This window comes from Beta vulgaris, chromosome 8 (assembly GCF_026745355.1).
Source record: "Beta vulgaris subsp. vulgaris cultivar EL10 chromosome 8, EL10.2, whole genome shotgun sequence".
NCBI lineage: Eukaryota > Viridiplantae > Streptophyta > Magnoliopsida > Caryophyllales > Amaranthaceae > Beta > Beta vulgaris.
The window spans coordinates 54,970,342-54,991,599 of record NC_079209.1 but is presented as its reverse complement, the minus strand read 5'-3'; the positions used below and the strand labels follow the sequence as shown (position 1 = coordinate 54,991,599).

General features: G+C 36.2%; 2 protein-coding genes across 2 annotated transcripts; one reads left to right on the top strand and one right to left on the bottom strand.

Moving 5' to 3' along the window:
- Positions 1 to 5,657: 5,657 nt before the first annotated feature.
- Positions 5,658 to 9,259, top strand: LOC104901951 (heptahelical transmembrane protein 1). Its single transcript, XM_010689582.4, has 4 exons — positions 5,658 to 6,269; positions 6,391 to 6,480; positions 8,143 to 8,200; positions 8,312 to 9,259. The coding sequence occupies exons 1-4, from the start codon at positions 6,010 to 6,012 to the stop codon at positions 8,984 to 8,986; spliced, it is 1,083 nt and encodes a 360-aa protein (XP_010687884.1). The 5' UTR covers positions 5,658 to 6,009; the 3' UTR covers positions 8,987 to 9,259.
- Positions 9,260 to 12,568: 3,309 nt separating this feature from the next.
- SBSPS1 (probable sucrose-phosphate synthase) lies at positions 12,569 to 20,256 on the bottom strand. Its single transcript, NM_001303068.1, is given in 18 exon segments — positions 12,569 to 13,294; positions 13,405 to 13,532; positions 13,902 to 14,414; positions 14,417 to 14,420; positions 14,422 to 14,443; positions 14,446 to 14,513; positions 14,516 to 14,531; positions 14,534 to 14,819; positions 14,922 to 14,984; positions 15,306 to 15,359; positions 15,511 to 15,687; positions 15,801 to 15,932; positions 16,356 to 16,472; positions 17,302 to 18,009; positions 18,099 to 18,162; positions 18,808 to 19,034; positions 19,728 to 19,817; positions 20,055 to 20,256. Coding segments are annotated over 18 exon segments (3,126 nt in total). The 5' UTR covers positions 20,238 to 20,256; the 3' UTR covers positions 12,569 to 13,020.
- Between the last annotated feature and the right edge of the window lie 1,002 nt (positions 20,257 to 21,258).

Sequence of the window (21,258 nt, the reverse complement as noted above, 5' to 3'; positions counted from 1 at the left end):
ATCCAACCTACGAAAATCTAAAGGAAAAAAAATCAATGAAAAAATCAAAATTAAAAAATTATATATAAGCATTATGCACAGTATTGCATCATTGTATTGTTGTATGGTTCAGTGGTTTGTTGGAGGTCTTGGGCTAGAAATCTTCTGTCCTACTTTAAGATGCGGGTTTGAGTTCCACAAAGACCTTTTTTTGTTTCTTTCTTTCCATATGGACCAAATAATGAAAAAACATGCCCACCATAAACAACACCACCAAATTTCCTAGGAGAACTTGCAGTGATGTACGTAGATGATGTTCATTGAATTCGGATGATTCAAATGTTCACCGCATAAAAACGCACCTTACTCCATCTCTAATTTTACAGAATCCATCTAGTTTATAATGTTCTTGGAAACACCTATCCTTCTCATAATATTTGCATATTTTATACTTTCTTATTTAACAAAAGTACGAATCGAATATGTAAAATGTAATTAGAAGCATATAGCTCTACATGCTCCTGAATACACCTAAGAATTCGGACTAATTTTAACATCATCATCCTTAGTCGATATGCTACTAGTACCACCCTACCTACCTTACCATTTCAGGAAGCACAAGAACAGGTGTTCAAGGGTATAGACATGTCCTTCATCCGCGGGGATGGAATTTATTCATTTAAGGATGACAATAAAATTTATATTAAAGTTACAAAAACAAATCATGTATTAATGATGAATTATGGTTGGAGATTTGGAATTGCTTAATGAAGGAAAACATTGCTGTTAAAGGAGTTTAGGGTACATGTCGCCATCACACCATGTATGCCGTGCCGTGTTCACATAATCCCATGTTAGATGAGGCTGCCCATTTCCTGCTTCTAGAATGCATATATATATTACTACTCCCAAGTCCCATGTTAGTATTATTGAACGTTGACAAACCAAGTAATACTAGTGCAAGTCAACGGATTCATGCACCAAAACAAAAAGGAAAAGAAAGACAGCTATTATGTTTTACGTGAAAATTAACATAGATGACCTTCCCCAACCAAAAACTCTCATGCAAGTATCATTAGATTTCCTTCACCACCTTATTTGTTACGAACCAAAAAATCGAAAAGTGTATTCTTTAATTAAGAGATTAACCAGTCTCGTCTTATTAGATCGTCTGATATTAGAATTCGTTAAATCATATCAATTGTCTTACATATAATAATACCAAAAGTAAAGCATATTGTGTAAAAAGTTACCCTTGTTGATGTTTGATAACATTAACTAACCCTTCTTAAAAAGAATTTTTAATTAGAATAATACAAACTTTTGTCCATTCTCTTATAATAATACAAAATTTTAATTATTTCTAAATAATACAAACTTCTGCCTAAAATTCCTCCGGTAGGTCAATTTGACCTTCAACCTGTAAAATAGGTAAACAAAATTTTAAAAAACCCAAAATCTTTTCCTCTCACCTCCCCTCCCCTACAAGTATTATTATTTTTTTGTAATTCAAACTTCATCATATTGTCCATTTTTTTTTGGGTACTATACATTCATTTTTTGGATTTCTTTCTGGTTACATTAACGTTGTCCATATATTGTGACCTATTACTGTAACCATGGACTGCTTAAAATAGATGTGTGACCTATTTATTAAAAATGGAGACTGGTATATACAATGAGCACAATGTTGTACAATGAATCCACTTGTCTATCATCATCAAATCATACTCAAATAACTATATAGGTCATTAGTGTAGGAATGATCGTGGTATGGAGGACCATGAAGTAGAATGTTCGTGCACTATTTTGTCAAGATCATGTATACTCAAGGAGAGAGAATCAAACTTGGCGGCTGGTTTTTAATTTGTGCCATACAAAATGAATAAATAGGCATCAAGATTTCAATTGGACGGCTGCATGCATTACCAATTGAGTGCAAATACAAAATGGACAATAGCAACTATTCGCCGCACAGCAGCCTCCCTACAGTAGTGTCATATCACACGAGCATGTTGAGGTAGGCATGGGCCGGGACAGCACGCGAGCCAACCCGAGCCCGCTCGAGGCCCGGCCTGTTGTCCACTATGTGGGCTGGTCCTACGGTCATGAAATTTTATTTCAGGCTCGCACCTGTACGAGCCCGCCTAGATGGCTCGTGGACCGAACACCCCCTTTCTTTTGTTTTTTAGCCTAAAACGGTCAAAAATCCAAAAAAAAAAACAGCATAAAACACGGGGCCCAATCCCGCAGGAGGTACGAGCCTGGCCCGCGGTCCCGTGGGCCTGGGCCGGGCCGTGGACAAAATCTGAAAATTTCAGGCCCGACGCTCACTGGCTCGAGCCCGGCCCGCCATTTCCCCAAGCCCACTAACCGAACCCGTGAACAGGCCCGACCCATGCACAGGTCTATAAACAGGTAAAGAAGACACATGATTTGACAATCTGGTGTCGCAAAAACCGCATTCCTTTTAGTACTTTCTAGTTATGTACTTTCTCTTGATGTCGAAAAAATACAATGAGGTTAAATGTATTTGCTCCCATTAAGCCTTTTATATTTTTGCTCCCGTTAAATCTCTTTCAATTATACGCACCAATGCATATTCCTAAATACTCTATGAGTTTCTTTTTGTTCATCCTGTCTTGATTGTGCGCGTTTGTCAATGCATCACTTCTTTGACGTTAATATCTTTCATTGCATATTAGTAAAAGTATAGTTATAACGAAATATTGAACATTAATAAAGTACTTATTGAGACGAATTAAACAAGACCCTTGTGACTATATTTGGTTCTTATATATTATAATAAATTTAAAAGATTTTCTCTAATTGTGAATAATGTCAAGATTTTAAATAACAAGAACAAGAAGAAACAGATAAAGTACTTCATAAGTGATTGCTTTATCTAATTTGACTTTCTTTGAATTGCAATAGTCATTGCTTGATTGTGTAAACAATAATTTTTTTCAATTGAACCTTAGAGTGAGCCCATTGGATGATCTACAAACTAGATCATGAGGAGAGAAGGAGAAAAATATTATAAAGAATTAGGAGAGAAAAAAAAGAGAGAAGAGAGAGGAGGATGATCAGATCATTACAATGATCTGATCATTGTTGGATCATAGTTAAAGCTCATGAAAGAGAATAATTGGTAGGTCTCACGTATGGTGAGTTGGCAACAATCTAATGGCATTAAAAAAACCAATCCAATGGTTAAAAAGTTCAAAATTGTAGATCATCCATTATGGGTAAAAAAAAGCATAAAACTAATGATAGATCATAAGTGAAGTGGAAGAGAGAGGAAATATTAAAATAATTGATGATCCAAATTTTTGAATAAACCATTGTTTATGCTCTTATAGTTATTAGCCACTATCATACTGTCACAATCTATTATAGCCTACCAAGCAAATCACAAGTACATATATATATATATATTATATATCCATATTTGAGTTCGTATCCATGTCCACTTTAGTACTTTTTGTAAATAATGTCAACTTTAGTACTTCTTACTCATCTAGTTATTCACCATATGCCTAGTACTATCATTGCTATGACCTATGGTAATGCGCCAGTGTGAACAGTCATCCACAACAAGCTAGTATAAATTGGAGTATGTAAAAAATAAGGGATGGTGACTTGCTCCGGTGGAGGTCAAAGGAGAGATAAGTCGACGGTTGGATAATGAAGGGACCAAAAGAAGAGAGTGATGTAAAATGACACATTTATCACTTGAAATTGTCACTTTAATTTGTTGAGAAATAGGTCAAACTAATGAAATAGACCTATATAGGATAAAATGGATAATAATAATAATATTAGGCAAATAAGTGGTTGTATAGGGATGAGAGATATAAACTTACTAAATATCCATTTACAAACAAGTGAAATTACAATAAGAAAATTATAGAAAAAAAAAATATGATATGAATAATCCCAACTTTCACTAATCTTCTCAAAATAATCTCAACTTTGAATTATTCCAGAATAATCCTAACTTTTGAGGGGCTCTTCTCAAAATAAACCAAACTATTTTCTTACCTATACTAATTCGTTTAGGTCTAAGATATATAGAAAATTAACCGTTTTTCACCAAATACCCCCGACAAATCGCGAAATTCACAATATACCCTCAATGTTTCAGAAATGCACCGTATACCCCTGACTATTCGAAAACGTGCACCAAATACCTTTTTTCTAACAGCCGTTAACTCACCGTTAGCATTATTTACAATTTTACCATCATTAATCCCTAATCCTAAAATCTAACCCTAATCTCCAACCCTAATCTTTAATCCCTTATCCTAACCCTAACCCACCTCATACCGTCCACCCAAGCCCCACTCCCTCCCCCTCCCCTCTAACCCAACGCAGACCCCACCCCCTCTCCTGCCATCGCCGCCGCCACCCTATCCCCATCCCCTCTAACCTAGCGCAACCCCCACCCCTCCCATGCCACCACAACCCCTCTCTCGTCCTTATCTTTATTTCGAATTTGAAGGGGGACTCGAATTCCCGGCAGTAGTAGAGAGGGAGGGGGGACCGGTGGAGCGGTTTTCGAATTCAAAGGGGACTCGAATTCCGGCAGCGGTTGGAGGGGGAGAGGGGACTCGAATTCCGGCAGCAGTTGGAGGGGGAGGAGGACACGTGAATTTCCAGCAATAGTTGGAGGGGAGAGAGACCGGTGGAGGGGAAGGGGACTGGTGGAGGGGAAGGGTGGGGGTGCTGCATCAGTGAACGAAGAGGGGGAGGGGGAACGGTGTTGCGATGGTGGGGGAGGGGGAGGAGTGGGGGCTAGGGTGGGGTAGAGGGGAGGGGGTGGGGGCTGCCAAGGGGTTAGGATTAGGGTAAGGAGAAGGGTTTAGGGGTATGGTTAGACTAGGGTTAGGGTTAGGGTTAGATTAGAATTAGGATTAGGGTTTAATGATGGGAAAATTGTAAATAATGGTGAGCATATATAAACAAATCAAGACATATGTAGCTCAATAACTCACCTCATGATATCAATCACTATTCATTTCAGTTCAGTTCAGTTCAGTTCAGTTTAATTCAGTTCAGTTCAATTAAATTGTTTTATACTGAAGAGAACATGCCCTAAGAGTGCAAATTGATTAGTAACAAGGTGGCAAACGTAACATAAGATCGGTTGCCTTCTTAGCATAGAAAGTTCTTAATCTACCAAATACCCATCAAAAAGTAAATTGTTAACACGCAGTGGAATTCAATTCTTCTCCATTGTCGATCTCTAATAAGTAAACTAATTAATAATGGTTATCAACTTATCATAGCATTCTCCTATGAGAAAATGCTTCATGGACTCATCGATCACTAGTTCTCCGATCCACCCATCTCTCAATTACTAGCACACCTCTAATATGATCCATTAGCCACCTCTATCCACTTGTATTACATCTTTAAGACTATAGATAGAAGAACAATTTTTTTACATAAATTACATGACCATGAGTATAGGTGTGAAAAAATCTTGCTAGTTACTCAAATATATTATGCTTGTAAATATAAATTCAAACAAGCATGCCTTCCAAGGATTATTCAAAGGCATAGGCAAAGCGTGTACTTAGTCAACAAGTAGTCACAGCACAGCAAAGTTGTGCATAAATTGACGGCATTTAAATTGAAGTTAGGTTGTGTTCTTCCTAAGGGAGGTCACCAAAATTTATTGCTAACCTAATTACACAAACTTTCTTTGTCTCCTCTACCTTTTCCAATCCATAAAAAGCTCATCAAAACCTGTAATATCAGTATATGACTATAATATTTGTACTATACTATTACTGCTGTTATCTTCACAACTATATTCCTTAAATGCTAACTTCCTTTTTTCATTTAAGTTAGTTGCAAAACAAAATACCCAACAACCAATATATAATTGACACACATAAACACCCACATTTTCAACAAACAATCCAAGCAAGAGAGAGAAAGACGACTCTTTTTTTTCTCTCTTTTTCTTTGTGATTACTACAAACAAACAATCAATAATTTCAGAGGAATTTTTCTGGGGCAATGTGTTCTGCAAGAAACAGGGGAAAACAGGGGAATAAAATGGAAAATGGGAACAAATTTTGTGAGCAACAACAAAGTATGAAGAAATTTGGAAAAAATTCCAACAAAAACAAAAATGTTGAACTTTTGAGTTTCAATGAATTACCTGATTATATGAAGGATAATGAGTTTATTCTGAAGTATTATAGAGCAGAATGGTCTGTAAAGCAAGCTTTTTTTAGCTTGTTTCAATGGCATAATGAAACTCTCAATGTTTGGACGTATGTTTTTACTTTCTCTCTTCTAAAAGATGAAATTTTTGACTTTTTTGTGAGCTTAATTTTGATGGGTATTAGTTATTTTTGGCTTGATTTTGATTGTGGATTTTGGGTTTATGTGCAGGCATTTACTTGGATTTGCTCTGTTTGTGGTTTTAACTGTTGTTAATGCAGCTCATGTGTCACAAGCAGTTGACCTTTTCGGAATTTTTAGGTAATTTTTCTACAAAAGATAAAATTGTGTTTTGTTGTTATATGAGAGGATTCACTTGTTTCTTTAGGTTGAAATTTTGTTAATCATGAGCTTTGATTGACCAAAATTGATCATTTCATTTGGGTCTTTAAATTCAAATTAGTTGAGCTTAAGTAAGTGCATCTCTTAAGTTGGTTTTAGGCATCTATGTTCACCTCAAGGCTCAAATTCATTTACCAATAAGCGTTGGGATTAGCTCGTAAAGGGTTTGTGCCAACTTAATTAGAGTTCTTTACCGACTAATTAACTAGACTTTAGGGTTTGATCCCTCGGAATTTAGCTACACTTTTTGTTGGAACTTGGGAAATGTTTAATCCCATTTTAGATTTTCATACTCAAAATTAGTCGGAGTATAGTAGGGTTATCACCGTATCAATTTTAGATTGAAAAAAGTTAAAAGAAAAAAAATTCAATAAAATTACCTTCAAAATTTGTTTTAGTTAATTAAATATCAAGTGAAGGATATCTGGCGTTACTATTATAGTGCATGGTCGAGTATGTTGCGTTCATGAACATATATTGTGTGCTTCACCTATGTTTTGATTATTTTAGTTTCTTCATAACTTGATATTATGATATACTAACACAAGTGATAAATCACTCCTAGTGTGTTTTTACTATTTTAAGTCCAATCCAGTTTTTTTTCTTTTATAAGATTTTCCAAGCTAAATAAGAGGATAATTTTGTGAAAAAAAACACATAACCTAATCACATATCAACTATGAGTTACCTCAATATCTATCGATACTTAATTTCTAAAGTGAGACACCCAAATATCATGTATCACTTTTAAGTTACATCAAATTAAAATCCACAACTCATGCATGAAACTTGTATTGCACCTCTACATCAAAATATATACCAATCACAATTCTTAACTATGGTTTACGAGTAAAAGCAATGTATTAGCTACTATTAAAAAATTCCACTTGTACGTTTGCTTCCCTAAAGCTAAAAATTGACTTTTAAGGTGGTTGTTAAACCACATTTAACTGTTGCTCTACATGGTATCTTGTAGTAATTGAATAATATGGTCTTTGAGTAGGTATACCATCTTTGAATTGTCCTTGTTCATGAAATTAGAAACTCTCCAAGTTTTCGTGTATTAATAGTAATTTTTCATAGTTTTAGCAAGGAACTAGTATTTAGGCTCGGGTATTGCGCCTGTTTGATGTTGTTTTTTGAACTTAATATGCTTTTTTTTAATTCCCATTAAAATATATTAAGAACTCAACATTTAAAAGGTACAAATATAATAATGTGAACACTTAAAGCATGATTAAAAGTTGATTGAGATGGTAATTGTGTCATGTATAATAGCATGAGGTCACGGGTTCAAATCTTGTTGCGAGCTAATTTTACTTTTGTTAATTGACATGACTTATGTACGCATTGTTCCGGTTCTAATAAGAGTATTAGAGAAGATAATGAAGATCAAGCAACAGATTGTTAAGATACCTTGTAACAGAAAGCAACATTGTTGTCTATCGTAATTAAAACTGATACTTCACCCCAAAATTACAGCAATAATGTACAGCTAGTTTTCGCTTACAATTTTATATACTTGTCAAATTTTTAGGAATATGAACTTGATATATCTGTATAATTTTCTAAAATTTTCAGGAATTATCCCTCTGGATTAGAGAAAAATTCATCTCATGATTCTACTAATATCTTTATGGTAAGCAGATTTCCGGGTTATCCTACATTTTCTGCAACTTAATTCCTTGAATCAACATATAATTGAGGAACCATTTTTCTTAGCTTAATTTGTACCACTAAATGTTTGCAGGGTGTGACAAATTTGGTTGATTTGAATAACATATCCAATCAAGGAGGTAATGAAATCCAGCATATGAACTCAGAAGCAGTAAGATGGCCATTTTATGTCTACTTGAGTGGCTCAATGTTCTGCCTTTTATCAAGCACAATTTGCCATCTCTTTTGCTGCCACTCTCACCACATGAACCTATGGCTCCTCCGAATGGACTACACCGGGATCACTGTAATGATCATCACCTCATTCTTCCCTCCGATTTACTACATCTTCCAATGCCAACCTCTATGGCAAATCATCTACCTTTCAGGAATCTCTATCTTTGGGGCCTTCACAATCGCGACACTACTCTCTCCGACCCTCTCCTCAGGGAAATGTCGAGCCTTTCGAGCCATACTCTTTGTGTCCATGGGTCTGTTTGGTCTTGTTCCTGCCATACATGGTTGTGTATTAAATTGGGATAACCCAAGAAGGAACTTGACCCTTGCCTATGAGTCTGCCATGGCCTTGTCTTACCTTATTGGAACCGGCTTCTACGTGAGTCGAGTCCCAGAGAGGTGGAGGCCCGGTTTGTTTGATCTTGCTGGCCATAGCCATCAAATTTTTCATGTGTTTGTGCTGTTGGGTGCGTTGGCTCACTATGGCGCTGCCCTGCTTTTCATGGAATACAGAGATGCTGTGGGGTGCTGACAATGACCTAAAATATGGATTAACTTCTTAATCATATCATCTTCATTGTATTCAATATTTATTGTGTTCTTCACTGGTAAAGATTTGATTATATATATTGGAATTCATAGGATTTGTAGATAAAGGAAAATTATTCATTTGTTAGCTGTCAGATATAATTATTCATATCATTTGTTGGTGTTAACTGTTTAAGCATAATGATATACCTATTGTAATCTTATGCAATTGGGATTACCAAAACAAGAAGTGAAAGAAATTATTATCCTTTGACCACTTCTTTTGGCATAATAAGTTAGTTTTCTATCACAAGATTAAACATGTGAATAACTCTTAGTTTATAAATGTGATATGTTGGCAATTTTGTGCGAGAAAAGAGGTCAAACTTCCCGTAGCACTTCTCTGTTTTTGCAAAAAAAAATCCTAAAATACACATATAACAATTGGCAAGGTGATATGCTTTGTGTATCATAGCTATTAGTTATATATTAGGAAGCTCCCCAAATTATACCATCAAATTCTATGTTACCCATATTAATTCAAATAAGGATAATTTGTTCAAGTGTTAGACTCAACTATCGACGATTATCGACGACCAGCATGATTAAGTTTAATCTTGCAGCAACGATGCTTCCCAAGTTCCTCAATCAGAAAAACAGAAGTCAGAAACTCCTCTCCAAACCGAGAAAACGCTTCGATTTTAGCCATTTCCTTGAACTCAATCATAAGCTTCAACTCTTGAGCCCATTCAGGAAACAACCCAATAAACCCATCTTCTTCCAAAAAGTCCTTTGCCATTTCCAAATTCTTCTCAGTCATAGTAAACTTTTCCATCTGACACAACCTGCTATAACTAGGTTTTAAACCCAACCACTTGATCTCAATTCTAGCTCCATACATTGTTGCCTTTTTCTTCCAATCACTTCCCAACCGTCTTTGCAACTTTGGAGGGATTTCAACTAATGGGTGTCTAAGAAAAGCAAGCACCTTTAAAGAACAAGGATCACAATCTGTAAGAGCACATATTGGTACATCTACCAAATCAGCTTTAAGCTTTCTAAGAAAGCAATAAGTTGATAAGTCTCTCTCCCCTTTAACAATCACACAACGCGTGTTGCTTTGCTTATGAAAGTTGAATCTTAGTAACAAATCCTCGAACCCTCTTTCAACCCCGAGCCATAAGATAACAAATTTAATCTTAGGATCCTTGATCAGCTCGATGCCCGAAAGACCCTCTGGGAAAGGAATAAGAGTTCCCGGAGGGTCAAGGGCATCAACAATCATAGACCTAGGCCCAATTTTTTTATACTGAATCCCAAAGAAAGTTCCGCCCCCACGCTTAGCGTGTAAGGGACCCACATCACTGTACTTCCGACGACGCTCACAAGTGAACACAGCCCCGGGAGAGTTATACCCACTCTCCCGGGCCCTCTCATCCTCGGAGTCTGTGTCCAACTGTCCATCGTCCAGGTCCAACGATGGATCCCTCTTTTTGTGGGGTACTACAAAGGAAACAACCCCAACAACAAAAGGTTGTGTAGGGTTATCCCAAAGATTTTTACACACATTCTCAAGGGTACTATCTTTATAAGGGCCAAACTTAAGGGTACCCCAAGAAACACTCATTTCATCAACAACAATTTTTGTAAAGGACTTGACTTGATCACGTAGGTTACCTATGGTGCAACCATAACTAAGGTCTACAAAAAACTCTGTTTCCTCCACCAGAACACGAAGGCGGAGGGACAGGTAGACAATGGAACCATTACCATCCAAGAGCCCACATTCCGAGAGAGAGATCCCATCGAGGGGTCGGAGAGGGCCGTAAGGAGAGGTGAACTGATGAGGTGAAGAAGAGGGTGAAGGGAGGAGGAGGAGTTGTTGATGTGTAGGAATGGCATATGTTTGTAGGAGACGATTCTTGAGATCGTCGAGCGTAGCATGGCGGTCAAGCTCGGTGATGTAGATGGGTTTAGCAGCGGTAGAAGTTAAGGGTACTACGGTGATCTTGATCATCTTGGGAGATGAAAGGGAGGTTTTGGTGTTTGAAAGTTTCAAAAGAAGAGGATGAAGCAAAAGTTATAAGTTCGTTTTTCAGGTATTGTTTTTAGGAAAAATTGTCAAGAATAAGTCAACCTTTGCGTTGACCGCTTTTAACAAGTCAACCTTCATTTATTCCAGTAGCAAGTAAAGCTTGTACATGAATTAGCTTTTAACAAGTTTTTTTACTTATGACCTGAACAACCCGTACAATTTTGTTCAGTTTTAACAGGTGTGTATCTAGAACTCATTAAATTGTTCTCTAGAACATATTTGCACTGCTTGAATTTTATAAAAGTTCCGTGAGAAACTTAAAACTGAACAAAATTGTAGGGGTTGTTCAGGTCATAAGTAAAAAAACTCGTTAAAAGCTAATTCATGTACAAGCTTTACTTGCTACTGGAATAAATGAAGGTTGACTTGTCAAAAGCGGTCAACGCAAAGGTTGACTTATTCTTGACAATTTTTCCTTGTTTTTATAGGATTAAGAATCCAATTCATTTTTTAAGGAATCAAATTGACTTTTGGTATAAATAAAACTTGGAGAGCAAGGTATAATAGTTGGGCACCATATTAATTGTTACATGTATGCGTGGAAAAAGGCTTATGCTTTCAGCCTTTCATGATCTTCAGAAAATATTTTATTTGTATACATCTATTATTAATTATATATATATTCTGGTTTTTTGGTGCGTAAGTTTCAAGTAGTTAAAAAGAACTTAATTAATTTAGAAAAATAATCTTAATTCTACACAATGAATTGCAGTATGAAAGTAATATAATAAAACTAGGATTCCTTTTTTTTTCCTCAAAAGAAAAGTATGATTCCTTTTTAAAAAATGGTCAAAATTTATGATTTTTAACCTTACAGAGGATGGATACTTCCTCCCCTACAGTGCACCTATCTGACTTACTATAACTTGTTGTAAATATCTTACACTTCAGTGCACTTAATAAACTCACACCATTCATAGATTATTGAGCTAATTTAGCTTCTAAGTTCATTGCTGCTAATCAGCAGAAAAGCTTAGGCTATGTTTAGTTCACCTGAAATTTTCTGATCTGAACTTATTTTTTCTGATCTGATCTGATCTGCTTACAAGATCTTATCTTTTAGATTTTTCTCAATATATAACAAAAATTATAGTCATGTGAGGTCTTGTTTGATTCGTCTCAATGAGTACTTTATTAATATTCAATTATTATAATTTTTACTAATATGTAATGAAAGATATTTAATAGTATAATGATTTTTAAATATAAGCATGATCTGATCTGAACTTATTTTTTCTGATCTGATCTGAACTTATTTTTTCTGATCTGATTAGATCTGAAATAAGCAAATATAAGGTGAACTGAACATAGCCTTAATCCCACTTATGATATAATACCATACACCAGAGTTTCCTACACTACCAGAGGGACCTATCACTCAAGAACTAAAACCATGACGAAAGGACCGAAAGTATTAGCCCATAACCGGTAATCAAAGTTTTAAACGAGTGTGAAACCACTAACGCGGTTAGCGTCTTAGCGATCAGCAGCTTTTAACTCGAATAAGCTTTATATTTAGCAAGCCGGTTATTTAATTATCACTCCTCGATGAGAGGATATTCTTACAAACAAAAAATAGTAGAAATAATACAGATATATAAGGGGAAAAAACTGTACACCTTCAGAAAATTGTTTTTACATGAGATGAGGAAAGAAATAATACAGAATAAAGGGAAAGAGATCAACAGCTAGCAATTCATTTCCATACTAGCATTTTACATCTTTATTGTTGAGCTTAGATATTACCACTAGTTAACAGCGGATGTGTAATTATATGATTATTATGAGACTAATCACTACTGAACCAACTTTTAAGTATTGTGGTTCTGAAGTACATTATTATTATGGGACTGACTTACCAATAAGGTGCTTATATAGTATCTTATGATATAATCATATAAGATGAAACCTTGCTTACCCAAAAGAAAGCAGCAGATATCTGATTAAGCTTTGGAGAGTTTTGTGACGATGGACTGGATCTCGGAGCTGCTGCACCCTTTGCTCACCTCGCCAATATTGGGGCTGTCAAGCGACACGACATGTGAAAGAGGGTAACTTCTGTTGGCATGGAGAGACCTTAAAGCAGTGTTGGAGACTCCCTTCAGTATTACGGTTTTATGGACCCCGCCAAGCAAGCCTTCATAATCTGTGTCACCACATTCTCCAACAAAGACAACCATCTTCGACAACTCAACTCCCCAACGAACATAAAGATACCTGAAAGATTAGGTTAGATACATTATGGAACACTCAGTTTTCTCCCAGATATTTTGGGGTATGAGGGGGGAAACAAGAGACGTGATGCTAGTACTGGAATCACATATAACCTGAGGGCTTGAGAACGGGATGCTAGTACTGGAATCACATTCATTTTAGATCCGTTCTGACAGTAAATCACATGGCAACGAAGAGCTTGAATCCTCATTGACTTGCGGAGCTCCTTCGTAGGGGGAACCTGCGATGAGAAAAGCATTACATGACATCAACAACTACATAAGAAAAGCCACTACTCGTGCAGCAAGACCAAATTAGAAGGATAAACAACATGAGAAAATCATACTTCTAGTGCTTTCAATACATGCAACATTTGACTATTTACGGTTTGCAAGACACGTCTTTGACCATCATCTTTGGTTAAAGTGTTAACAAAAATAATTATTGTGAAAGTATAAATGGAAATTAATCTAACAAGATCGTACATGATAAGATTTTTTTGATAGAATTGTGAGGTTTGACCTAAAATAGTCAAATGTTGCATGCATTAAAAACAGAGGATGTATTATTTTCACTCTTCATTGCTTATATTAATCAAAGAAGAGATTACCTTATTTTGGTTCTTTATTTTAAACGCAAAGCAATAACCCGTAGAAACTTCTTCATCTTCAGTAATAACCTGTTCTTCGTTTTCACCATTTTTTTCTGTGATGGAAGCTGCCCAGCGAAGCAAAGTCCTTCTAAGGCCTTCTCCACCCCATCTGTACTCTATGTGTGAATGGTAATCTGAATCTGCTATAATATTACTCTCCTCTGAGTTCAAAGATGAATAGTACAACTCACTCCCACTGTTGCATATATATGCATCAAAATCATGAAGATTGAAGCCTTTTGATAGCAAATAGTTCTGAATTTCGGGCATAGAATAGGATGTTGACAATATAAACCCGATGGAACCTTCAATCTTCTCCTTGCCAGCAGCATCAAATATCCTCCGAACAATATCAAAAAGTCCATCTTCATAATCCCCGTCTACAGCAATAACATATATAAGTTTTCTCCTCCTAAATGCTGGATATTTACTAGAAGCCTGATCTACTTTGTCAGAGAACCGAGCCTTCCGAGCATCTTTATGGACACCATTAGACCATGACATAACAGCATTCTCGAATTTGCTTTTGTCATCAATCCCAAGATTTTCAACGTCTTCACCCTTTTCTCCGTCTAACGAGAACTTCAAGTTTAGAGATATATCCTTTATATCTCTTAAAGAATCACTTGGAGATTCAGGCTCTTGATTGTCAAGCCCTTCATCACTACTTCTTTGCCACTGTGGTTGCCTTTGTCTGCAACTGGCTATTCGAGATAGGTATGTCTTGCAATGCTCTGGCCAAGAGTAGAGATGAATATTTTTCAGTCCATTTTGCTGGCATTTTGTCCATAGTTGCTTATCAGCAACAAGCTTCAGCAAAGCAGTAGCAATAGACTGCTGCTCATGAGGATCCACAAGAAGACCATTATCAAGGACCTGTGACCATATTATATAATTATGAAACATCGAAACAAAGATAAAACCCAGCCTAAAAGTGACTGTGTCAGGTTTCAAAACGAGATCAATCAGCAAACTTACCCTCTGGATATCAACAGGGCCTCCATTTTTCGTAGCAACCATCGGTAAACCATGAGCTGCTGCCTACAAGAGGTGAAAAGCGTTGATCAATTATCTACCTATAAGGCACGTAGCTCCCTATAAATTTGGTTTGACCACAAGTATCTCTTAGCTTTGGATGAAATTACTGTTATGAAAGTTATACCATCAGCTTTATTTTGAATTACAATGACAAACAATACTATTTTCTTCTAATTTTTTATCAATATGTGTTGAGATTACTTGAGAATACTATTTTCTTTAAATATGATTGAGAGTAATTAACTGCCAAAGTTCAACCTCAAATATTGTGCCTTATGAAAAGAAATGAAGGTAGTAGTAGAGTTTTTAAAGGTAGATAAGCACCTCTATTAGAGTCAGCCCAAATGGCTCAATAAAAGCTGGATTAATAAAGACTCCCTGCAGAAATATGGAAACCAAACAAAAAAAGAGAACAGATTAATACTTTCCAGAAAGAAGATGATTCAAGAGCACTATCAAAGTCAAACCTTAAATGTTCTAAACAAAACCATACTAGTACAATAAATGCCAAACATTACAACAAAAATACCTTTGTCTTTGCTGCCAAACGATAAATCTCAGGAACATCAGCTTGCTTGTGATGTTTGGGGTATGCTACTTGACCATAAAGGTCGTATTGATCAATTAGCTTAAGCACTGACAGGAGAACTGAAGAACTGGTGCTTGACATCTCGTCAATACCATCTCGGTTACCCATTATAAGAGTCTGCAAAAATCAAACGGAAGTCAAATATACTCAAAGGGGGTGAAGAAAAGAACATTGTGGAGGTAACACCATTTATAATTTCAATAAAGCAGCAATCATGGTAGGAGTTGTACAAGATTAGCTAGCTCCCTTAGTGGACGGCATTCTCCAAATGCTTTGACCAAAGTCGTGATATTCTTCTTCGGGTCAGGCCTAGCAAGGGCAAGTATCATTGGCTTCCTTGGGTTAGAAAAGAAGCGCATAATCTGCACATGAAATAAAAAATTTGAAATCAGAAGCAAGGGCTTTCGGTGTAACTGTGCATGTGGAAACCAGAGAAAAATTTTAGAGACAAAAGATATCAAAGTACAGATACCAAATAAGCAAATACTCCCTCCAATTTATATTAGCTTGCCTACTCCTTTGGGCACAGAGTTTTAGGAGAAATAAGTATGTGGGCATAAAAGGAAAGAGAGTATTTATTTATTGCATATTGTATCGAAGTTAATGTTGTCGGCTAAGAGAAGTAAAGTAAGAAGCCGTGAGACCACTCCCAGAAAAGGAAAAAAAGAAGTGGGTAAACTAAAAATATGACAACCCAAAAAGAAAAGTGGGTAAACCAATAAAACCACGGGGAGTAAAGAAGAAATTTATAATGTTGAAATTAGGAAAATCGAGCATGTATAAACCTCAGCCCAGATAGGTGGATCAGGTGATGTAGGATGCTCTTCAGTTTCTTCTGTTTCACCATCCATATCACCCTCATGTGGAACAATATGATTGAATTCCATTCCAGGAGGAATAACCTGCAGAATATGACATATTTTCAGGAGCAAATTTAAGAACTAAAGTATAGACATATGCAACTCAGTAAATTGGGTCCGGGAGCAACAAATGAGATTTTTCCTATGCTCAAGGAATCCTTAAGGTGCAAAGTTTGTTGAATGAGAACAGCTCTGCAAAATGCAGATGATGCCATTTGAAACAGATACATTTGATCAGTGAAGAATTTCAGACTATTGAGTGTCTTATGATCTCATCATGTGTCTCAACACTCTCATCTTGCTACATCACCAGCTTAAAAGAACTATCTACAAAGGTCAATTTAGAAGATGAGAGGGAACGACACAGGACGAGACCAAAAAGAGATTAAGATCTGGAATCGGGATCCACATAATATAGGCATACAGAGAAGTATTATGACTGCAAAAGGGAAACATCCCTAATCAGTACCAGTATCTACCAAATGACCCACCAGATAGCTTGACAGGAGGGGGGGAGTGTTCGGCTGCTGTTATATTCGAGACACAGAAGAAACAAGTCATGTATAAAGATTTGGTAGAGTTCTAGCTTTTCCAGAAAACAATTTCATGAAAACGAACCCCAAGTGGGACTATCAGACAATAAGGGCGTAGTATTGCAGTACCAACTAATCCCATGTTTTCAAAATTAGAAAAAGATACTAATGGGGGCTAATTAGGAAAGGATCTCATGTAGTTAATTGAAAGAACTATCAACAAGACTGAAAACGAACATCGCCAATTTGGTCACTCAAACATCTAATGGTTCAGTTAATAGACAATAGCAGTGGCCACGAACTTTGATATATACTAAAAACCAGTTTGATGAACTTACAACCATCCGGGGCATGAACCTTCCATAACAGCTTACACCACGCTTCATCCTAGCACGGAGTTTACGTTCTAGCACAGGATCAAACCCATCATAGAGTCGCCATTGCTCTTCTATTTCTTGTCTTGTACTAGTTATGACTATCTCAGAGGCATCAAGTGATAACTCTTCGGCTTCTATCCTACGCATTATTTTGTATGTATTGTTTATGTCATCTTTAGACATTCGACCCTGTTTGAGGAGCTGCTCTAACTTGTCTCGGCCAAGAGAATGCCCCGTTAAAAGCATTGGAACATTTAGGGCACCAGAAAGAAGAGCAGCAGAATCACCAGCATCAGCATAATGTCCATGAATGGCAACTGGCCAAACTGTTTCCCCGCTACCAATTTGCTCACCTAAAACTTTGGACATTTGAACTATGTGGTTTAGAGCACCATCAACAAATTCAGGAATATAGGGCCAAAGCTCTTCTTTTGCGATATACTTATCCCTCGGCCCAAATGGTATACGAACAATGTAAGCACCACTACTCTCTCCCATTTCATCATCATCATCATCAAAACCATTGGAATCCCTTGGATTCAGCATCTCAGTAGGCTCCCCATAACTCCAATCCACGTCAGGAGATGAAACTTGCCTAGTTAGCAAATCAACTCTATAAACACCTGGCATCGAACCTAGAGCCCTTGCAAGCTCAACCACATACTTAACCTGTAACGAAGAGAAGGAATATTCCATCATTCTGAGTCTGTCTATCATGAAATAAAGAGATAAATCACAAGATCTTATATTCATGTTACCTGACCACCAGTATCAGAATCACGGCCAAGTTCCATGTTTTCACCTCGTATCAAACCATGAAGACTGCATATATACAGATGTAAACTCAGTGTGTAATCAACAAAACCACACTATTGCTAAGAGATGGGCCAATGCTTAGCAACTACACACAAAATAGAGATCTCCTTCCTTCCATACCAATCACTATCACAACTAAATAAGCTGCAAGTTATATTCAGCTCCGATCCGAAGCATCACTCCTGTTAAACTTTTAATGGAAGATGCGGAAATACATGGTATCAAAGGTTTAGCTTCAATCGGAAAACATTCTTACCAAAATTGGTCCAACTCAAAAGCATCACAATGATATTCGCAAGCTAAGAATTTATTAAAATTTATTGAGCATCCATTCCTAGCTTAAGAGGGGGAGGGGTAGTAGGAATAAATATAGATTAGTCGCGAAGGGCCAAGTCAATTTAGTTGATAAAATGGACTACTTTGTCAAGAGTTTTTGTTTGCCCTGTTCTCTTTGTATCTCTGTCTGTTCTTCTGATATAGGACACAGGTAGAGTAGCAGTGATGACTCGTAACAGAATGTACGGGGAGAAGTATCTCGAAAAATTAAGACGCAAGCTCTGTGTAATAAATGAGAATTTTTGATATTTGCAGTAGCTTCAAAAGTACTTCACATAATCCAGCCAGTCCATCATTACTCTGATGCAACATTACCTTATCAAAACAAGGTAGAGTTTTTTTCCCTTTTGTTGACTAATCCATGTCTCCATAGCATCAAGAGAATTTATTCTTGGCAATCTAGGACGGGTGCTATCACCATGAGCTGAAATGTCCTTTTCGCCTTCTGATAAGTCCTCCGACATATCAGCAGTTGCTTCTCGACGACCCCTCTCAAGCTCCATACGACGTTTTGTCTTCCGCTGAGCTTCTTCATTCTCAAGCTGTACATCATGTAAAAGAATAAAAAACACATGTAAACATACCCAGCAAAACATGAAGGCATCAGGCATCATAAGCCCAGATAATGTTCAATACAGAGTTGACTTAAAGGTCCACCAAAAGACCAAGTCAGATTAACCTAAGTAATACAAATTCAAGCAAGTCAAACTAAACCATTATGTACCATTTCACACATTAATAATAGATTCATTGACCAAAAGACTCATATTTGAAAAGAGCAAAAGTGTCAAAATCATTAATAAACCATGATAGTGAAATCACTACTTTACAAGTCCAAGATTTGACTCTCTCACACAGCTGAGGAACATCAATTCACAATCACATAAAGTATAAACAATCCACTAGCCAAGATTATATTCCAGTATACACAGATCTCACACATTACATTTCTCATATATAAACCCTCCCCACTAAACCAATCAAACAACTAAAACCACCATTTTTCCATCTCTTCTAATTCCAACCCTGAAAGCAACAAACACACCCCAATAACCAAACACCCAGATCATGATTTAGAAAACCCATCAAAGCTTCAAACTCAACCCCTACTTTCTTCTTCGAAATTCGCGGTTTTTCACAATCTCTCTGAATATCATATTATGATCAAACATAGAATTCAAAACCAAAAATATACTATATACTAGAATTTCCACCAAAGTTCATAGCTTTAGCACCTGCTTCTTCTGACGAGCCAAATTCCAAATTCTCCAACACATGTTCTCCAATCTAGTATTCCTCTCTTGAGGACTCCTTGTTGCTTGTGCCTGAAAATCACATCAAACCAACCAAAAATCAAACCTTTTTTTCTTCTTCCTTTTTTTGAAGAAAATGGAAGATTAACACACTCAAATTAAATCAAATCATATCAATCAAACTATGCTTAAAAGAACTTCCAAAACCAAAAAAATCACAACTAATCAGAAAATCATCACTACTGAAATAATCAAAATCAAACAAAAACAATATTAGATGATTGAAGATGAAAGAAAGAAAGAAATTACCCGAACCCATGAACGATGAAGGTCGGTTTCATCAAAACCAGTGATAACTTCTTCAACAAAGTAACGAGTAGGACTAAACCTGCCTCTTTCTCTCAAAAGCAAAGATGATTTTGCATCATCAAGTCCTGGACCCACATCCAGAATTGCCTCTAAATAACTGTTTATCCAATCATTTCCCGCCATTTTTGAAGTTCAGAGCTTCTCCTCTTCTTCTTCCTTGTTCTGTGCTTAGCAAAGAAAAGGGTTTCTAAAAATGGTAAAAAGGTGAGTGCTTTTTTTTTTGGCAGAGATGACTGATGAGAGAGAGAAGATTTGATATTGGGAAGTGTGTGTGAATGCCACAGAGAGGAAATGGGCAGTGTTGTGTTGGAGAGGGAGATGGACATTATTATTATTATTATTTTGTGTAAATATGGTAACGCTAATAAGTTTTTTTTGAAAAAAAAAAGTACTGTAATAAGTTAAAAATATATTTTGTAGGAGAAACGCTTCTCTCTTTTATATGATAGTATTTTTAAGAATTGTTTCACTTATTTTATAATGGAAGATGTCAGATGTAACTTGTCTTATAAGTATGCGATGCGACGCATGTAAAAACAAATGAAAAGTTATGTTGTGTAATTGCATTTATTTAGATTTGTTTTTAACTAAAATAAAAGTTATGCAGTTGTGAACTTGCCTTGAAATTTGACAAAAATGGTAAAATGAGTTTGATTGGTTTTTATTTGATGGTATTTTTGTGATTTAGGATGCACTTCAATTTTTTTCTATTCCTTTATATAATAAAGATTATACTTTCTTGGGTTTTTTTTTCACTTATAAGATTGAAGTATGGCACAAAAAAATGAGATTAAGGTTCTAGTAACCACTCTTCACAAAACATATCTTGCGGTAAAAAAATGAGGTGGTTCACTTAAAATGAATTGTTATTTTGACTAAAGATATATGAATAACGTGACATATTCCAATCGACTATTTCAACATATTTTCAACATTCGTAAGAAGTCCATCGATCTATGTTCTACTTTACGAATATGATGATTCGTGGGCTTTCTGTAATATCAAGTGTTATTCATATTTTAGCAATTCTATTTTATGCGATTTTAGCTCCTATGTGATCGATAGAGATAAGAGAGGACCCCCATGTGTTATGAGAGGAAAAGAGAGAACATATTGTCAATATTGCAGGTCATATAAAACTTTA